Below are 6,000 nucleotides of genomic sequence, written 5' to 3' on the forward strand. Positions count from 1 at the left end.
TGAGCTCATGTTAATTAGGTTAGCTTTGGGTCAACCTGCTGTATAAATGTGTGTGAGATCTCAAATAAAGAGTTAGTTCTGATGTACTCCAAGACTGGTGTTGTCTAGTTCTTGGGGGTTCCTATAGCCAGATCCATTGGACTCGTGTTCCAGAACTTAGGAAGCGGTATACTGACGGAAGCACTCAAGCGGAGTGTGGGACATTCCGTGACATTGGTGGCAAGCAGCGGGAAAGCTTCCTGCAGTCTGAGACATCCAAACCTCTAACTGGATCCAAGATCAGCATAGCAGACTTCAGTCACCCCAGCGGAGATATGGACCTGGCATCAGAGTTCCCGGGGCTGCTGCGGATCATCCTTTCAACATACACCAGAACGGTGTCTGAGGATGAATACCTGGAGCTCAGGCAGCTGATTCGGGTAAAGCTCTAGATTGGAGCCACTCAGCTCGCTGGTATAAAACAGGGCAAGTGCTTTCCAACCCAAGAGCAACGGACCAGTGGCCAACGGGCATTGCAAATGGCATTCCTGGGAGAGCGGCCCCAGGAGCAATGGGTGACTGAGTTGGACAGGCTGGTCCAGCAGGAGATAGAGCTGGACAATCACTATCGGGCTCTGCAAAGGCACGCAGAGGAGGGATATTTAGGGGAGACAACAGAATGCTCTCCAGAGGGATATGACTTTGGAGGCCCTGGATTGCTGTGGGAGAGCCTTACAGATCATTTTATGTTTGGTGATGAAGGGGAACCTGACCTTGAGGACCTGCGAGAATATAGAGAGGCTATGCTCGGTCTTGCAGGGGTCTCAGAGCTCAAACCTGATCTGGACCATTTGCTAAGGAAGGAACAGCATCTGGAAAGGGCATACAGGAAACTGCTAGAACAAGTTCAGCAGCATGCCAGAGAATCGGCAGTGGAAAATCTGAAGATTGCCATCCCCAAACCTGAAGTGCTGACAACAGGGCAGAGCTCTGCTAACCTCTGCCCAGAAATGATAGCATCTTCTGGGTTCCATGGACAGGAGATGGTGAACCTGTATCCCCAGACATCAGTTGAAGAGACATGGGATTTGATAGACTTTTCTGCTGAGGAAGAACAACCTGATGAACCTCCAGCAGAAGAGCTGCTATCAGGGCCAAAGTTCACTGTGTTCTGCCCAGCACCAACAGTGGCTTCGGCCTTCTTGAGAGAAGAGGTAGTCGGCCTTTCTCCCACAACACTGAGACAGGGACATGTAATTTTCTGCCAGCAGCATCTATGGAGTTAAAACAAACTTCTCCAGCTGAAGATCTGGTAACTGAACAGAGGGTCCAAGACCTTTGTCCCACACTTTTACCACTTCCAGAGACTGGGGATTTAATAGACGTTTCTGTAGAGGAGGAACCACCTAGCAAACCCCCAGCAGAAGTGCTGGCAACCGGACAGAGGGTCCAAGACCTCTGCCCCACACCTGTGGCAGTTTCGGAGGCTCAGGGTGAGAAGGTGGCAATCACTTCCCAGCAGCAGATACAAGGGGGAGAAGGGAGAGGAGGTGTGTGTTGTCCCTCCCCAACAGTTGGCCAGGGTGGAGGAAGCGGACTTTCCTCCCCAGCAAAGATCCGTGCACCTGGGAGACAGTACCATCGACATGTCGTCCCAGCAGCCAGATGAGGGAATGGAAAAGGAAGCAGCCGGCTCCCTTTTCCAATGGCAACTACACAGTTTGGGAGTGGAGGAAGCCAGCCTCCTGCCCCAACGGTTAGCTGGAGCGGAGGATGCGGAGTCCCCAGCAGAAGTGCTGGCAGCAGAGCAGAGTGCTACCAACCTCTTCCCAGCACCGGCAACAACTGTGGAATTCCAGGGAGCTGGGGCAGTTGGCCCCTCTCTCCGACGACAAGCTGATGTAGTGGAGCTGCTACTCCCAGCTGAATCGCTGGGAACAGGGCAGAGCACCGTTGGCCTCTGCCTAGCACCTAGTGTCTCTCTACAGCTTCAGGAAGCTGGGGTGATCGGCCCCTCTGCCCAGCAGCAGACCGAGCCCAGGGATGTTAAAAACAATCCAGCTGAAGCCCTGGCAGCCAGACATTGAGTAAATGACCTCTGCCCCACACCTACTGAGGTCAACTATTCCGTGCAGCCAAGAAAGGAGATCATGTGGGAAGACTATGTGAGTTCACTCTGCCTGACTAACGCATGTCCAGACCAGGTGGAGGTCTGGGACCTTGTTAGTCAACCTTTGATGGGGGAGAAATGTGACAGACTCACCCGGGAGAGAGGCTATTGGAGGGGACTGAACGCAAGCCTCTTGCCCACCGATTATGGGTCCTAGCATTTGGGGGAATGGTGCTCTCTGTGAGCTGTATGCCTGGGGACCCTGGGGTTGGTGTTACTTTGGATTCAGCTCCATGTCCCCCCAAAACACACAGACTCTGTGAACCCTTTATATGCCATATTAGAATAAGACTGAATTATACTGTTGGGACACATCCTGTGAGGAGATGCTGGTGTCATCAACTCCACTCACCTGTCTGATGTCAGCTATAATGTGTTTAAAGTAAATGATTTTAGTCTGGCTTACCACAGGTTCTACGGGTATTCAACTCATTGTTGTTTGTTCTAATTAACCCTGTGTTGATGTTTATGGTAATGTGTGTTAATTGAATGAGCTGATCACATTAGCCACCACCACTGGCTAGGAGATGAATGGTCTAAGCTGAGGAGGGGGGAGATTGTTGTTTGTATTGTTAATTGTAATTAGCTCCAGCTATTGTGTTTATACTACTGTGTGAAGCTCGGTGCCCACAAGTCTGTCATCTGGTCTGGGTAAATTTTGTAGTAAATGAGCTCATGTTAATTAGGTTAGCTTTGGGTCAACCTGCTGTATAAATGTGTGTGAGATCTCAAATAAAGAGTTAGTTCTGATGTACTCCAAGACTGGTGTTGTCTAGTTCTTGGGGGTTCCTATAGCCAGATCCATTGGACTCTTGTTCCAGAACTTAGGAAGTGGTATACTGACGGAAGCACTCAAGCGGAGTGTGGGACGTTCCGTGACATTCCGCTTTAACAACCATCTTCAGCTGTCAATGAGTTTCCCCGCTGAATAATAAAAAAAGTACCAGTTAAAAAAATAAAGAAAAAAAAACGGCATGGGGTTCCCCCCAAGGTCTGTACCAGACCTTTATCCAAGCATGCAGCCTGGCAGGTCAGGAAAGGGGGGACAAGAGAGCGCCCCCCTCCTGAATTATTCCAGGCAATATGCCCTCAACATGGGGGGTAGGTGCTTTGGGGCAGGGGGGGCTTTGTCCCCCCATCCCAAAGCACCTTGTCCCCATGTTGATAGAGGAAAAGGGCCTCATCCCCACAACCGTGGCTGGTGGTTATGGGGTCTGCGGGTGGGGAGCTTATCGGAATTGGGAAGCCCCCCATTCACCAAAAAAAGTGCACAAAAAGTAATAAAAACAAGAGACAAGTTTTTGACAAATCTTTTATTAAAAAACAAAAAAATAATGTCCCCCGATGTAAATCCATCGTCAATCCCACCGCCCACCGAACCGTCTTTGTTTGGAAACAGGGGGATTGATTTAATAAAAGTTGAGAGTGCAAAATGTAGTACTGCTGTGCATGGTAGCCAATAGGCTTTGAACTTCAGCCCCCCCTTGCCCCAAAACACCCACCCCCCCATGTTGAGGGCATGTGGTATGGTATGGTCCAGGGAGGACCATTCGTCCCCACTTTCCTGACCTTCCAGGCTGCAGGCCCAGATAAGGGTCTGGCATGCATTTTGGGGGGACCCTACACCATTTCTTTATTTAATTTTTCAATAGCCGGGTGCCGCAAATTGTAACCGCTAGTCTTTTTAAATAGGATTTGACTTGTGTTGTGTTTTTTTTTTTTTTTTTTAGAAATGTAATTTCTGCTGCAGCATGTTCTATACACTCTAGAGAAGCACAACTTTACAGGCAGACTAAGGAGACCCCTCAGACACGATATTTAACAGCTTCCCGACCGCTGCACGATGCTATACGTCGGCAGAATGGCACAAGGGCGTACAGGTATGTCCCCTTTAAGAAGCAGCACTGTGGATTCGATGTCCACCAGGTGCCCACGATCGTGTCACAGAGAAGAAGAACGGGAAGATGCCTTTGTAAACAAAGCATTCGTGTTAGAACATTCCCCCTGTTCAGGAGTTCTGCTGGGAAAATCCAACAGGGGGGTGTTTGGCCCATCTCTAATAGTGTGCTCATCAGTGACCTTGCAGTTTATTAAGAACTACAAGGTGTTTGCTGTGGTGGCAGGTGGGACTTGTAATTCTCTATTCCTATGTATGAATGATGCAACTGTGTGGGTGGAGCTCCGTACAGACACGCTGTTTTCAAAATGTGACAGCAGATGTGGGGAGAGAATCACCTGCCTGCTGTCAAAGGGAGGAGGATTTGGGGAGGGGGGAGGGGTGAGGAGGACATATACCGGAGCATGTTACATGGTATACTCTAAATATGGGTGTGACGTGTAATATGCTTCAGAAGGTGACTGCAATATTCCTGATTGGTCAGGTAGGGAGATAGAGCGCAGAGATTGCTGTCCATCTTACTTCAGTCACATAATTATTATATAATCTAGGATCGGATCCTAGTAATATAAACACTTATTATCCACTTACTCTGTGCTGGAGTCCATTGTGTTCAGATGTCTTTTTCTTCATGTACATTCCATGTAGAGCATGGGCCAGAATACGTACAGCCCTGTATACATGGGAAGATGTAGGTGTAAAAGCATTGAGTGAGGCTGAAAGATTTTTTATATCTGTACAAATTTTTGCAGAAATCCCATAGAGGTGCTGAAAAAGGTTATTTTTGGCTCGGTTTGGGGAAAGGCACCCATAACATTCAATCCAAACATCTTCCATTATTGGGTTATGTAAGCAGCTGTAGAAGCTGAAACCATCATTATAGGCTTCAATCTCTAGGTTGATTTGGTCTTCCCATAGAAATATGAAGCTGCAGTTAATTGATCTATAGGTGAAAGTTAGTGCAGAAGTTAATTTACTCCATTGTGGTGGGAATATAAATGTGATATTTTCTATAACAGAGGGAATATGATTAACATAAAAAAAGGTATTTGTGAAAGTTCCACACACTATGATAACCTTAGCTGTTGATTTACTAATAATCATTTCCCACTTATCATCTGAAGTGAGCTGAATGATATATTCTGTACAGATCCCGTGTTGTCTCATCATCTTACTCAGTTCTTGGGACTCCTCATCACCACTGCCATCCTCCGATGTCATTATTCCAACCCAGTTCCACCCCATATGCTGCAAAAATCTAATAATAACTGCAAAACGGGCCCGATCATCTGGTGTCATATGGAATAAAGATGGATACATTCTTCTTTCACTCAGGCGAGGATCAGCAACTCGATAATTGATCTGGAGAAGATGTTGGGAAATATTTTAATGGGATGTTATTATTCAAAGAAATATACAGTGCCTTGAAAAAGTATTCATACCCCTTGTAATTCTCCACATTTTGTCATGTTACAACCAAAAACATAAATGTATTTTATTGGGATTTTATGTGATAGACCAACACAAAGTGTCACATAATTGTGAAGTGGAAGGAAAATGATAAATGATACAAATAAATATGTGAAAAGTGTGGGGGACATTTGTATGGCGCCCCCCTGAGTCAATACTTTGTAGAACCCCCTTTCTCTGCATTTATGGCTACAAGTCTTTTTGGGTATGTCTCTACCAACTTTGCACATCTAGAGAGGGACATTTTTGCCCATTCTTCTTTGTAAAATATCTCAAGCTCTGTCAGATTGGATGGAGAGCGTCTGTGATCAGCAATTTTCAAGTCTTGCCGCAGAATCTCAATTTTATTTAGGTCTGGGCTGTGACTGGGCCATTCTAACACATGAATATGCTTTGATCTAAACCATTCCATTGTAGCTCTGGCTGTATGTTTAGGGTCGTTGTCCTGCTGGAAGGTGAATTTCCGCCCCGTCTCAAGTCTTTT

At 46.8% G+C, this 6,000-nt stretch overlaps 1 protein-coding gene across 1 annotated transcript in view; it reads right to left on the reverse strand.

Annotated features, from left to right (window-relative positions):
* LOC141129619 (vomeronasal type-2 receptor 116-like) overlaps positions 1–5,366 on the reverse strand; it is an 89,732-nt gene extending 84,366 nt beyond the window's left edge. The window contains exon 1 of the mRNA XM_073617715.1: positions 4,638–5,366. Coding sequence (XP_073473816.1) covers positions 4,638–5,366 — 729 coding nt within the window. The remainder of the gene's footprint in view (positions 1–4,637) is intronic.
* Positions 5,367–6,000: the final 634 nt, after the last annotated feature.

The sequence above is a fragment of the Aquarana catesbeiana genome, linkage group LG02, assembly GCF_042186555.1.
Source record: "Aquarana catesbeiana isolate 2022-GZ linkage group LG02, ASM4218655v1, whole genome shotgun sequence".
Taxonomy (NCBI): Eukaryota; Metazoa; Chordata; class Amphibia; order Anura; family Ranidae; genus Aquarana; species Aquarana catesbeiana.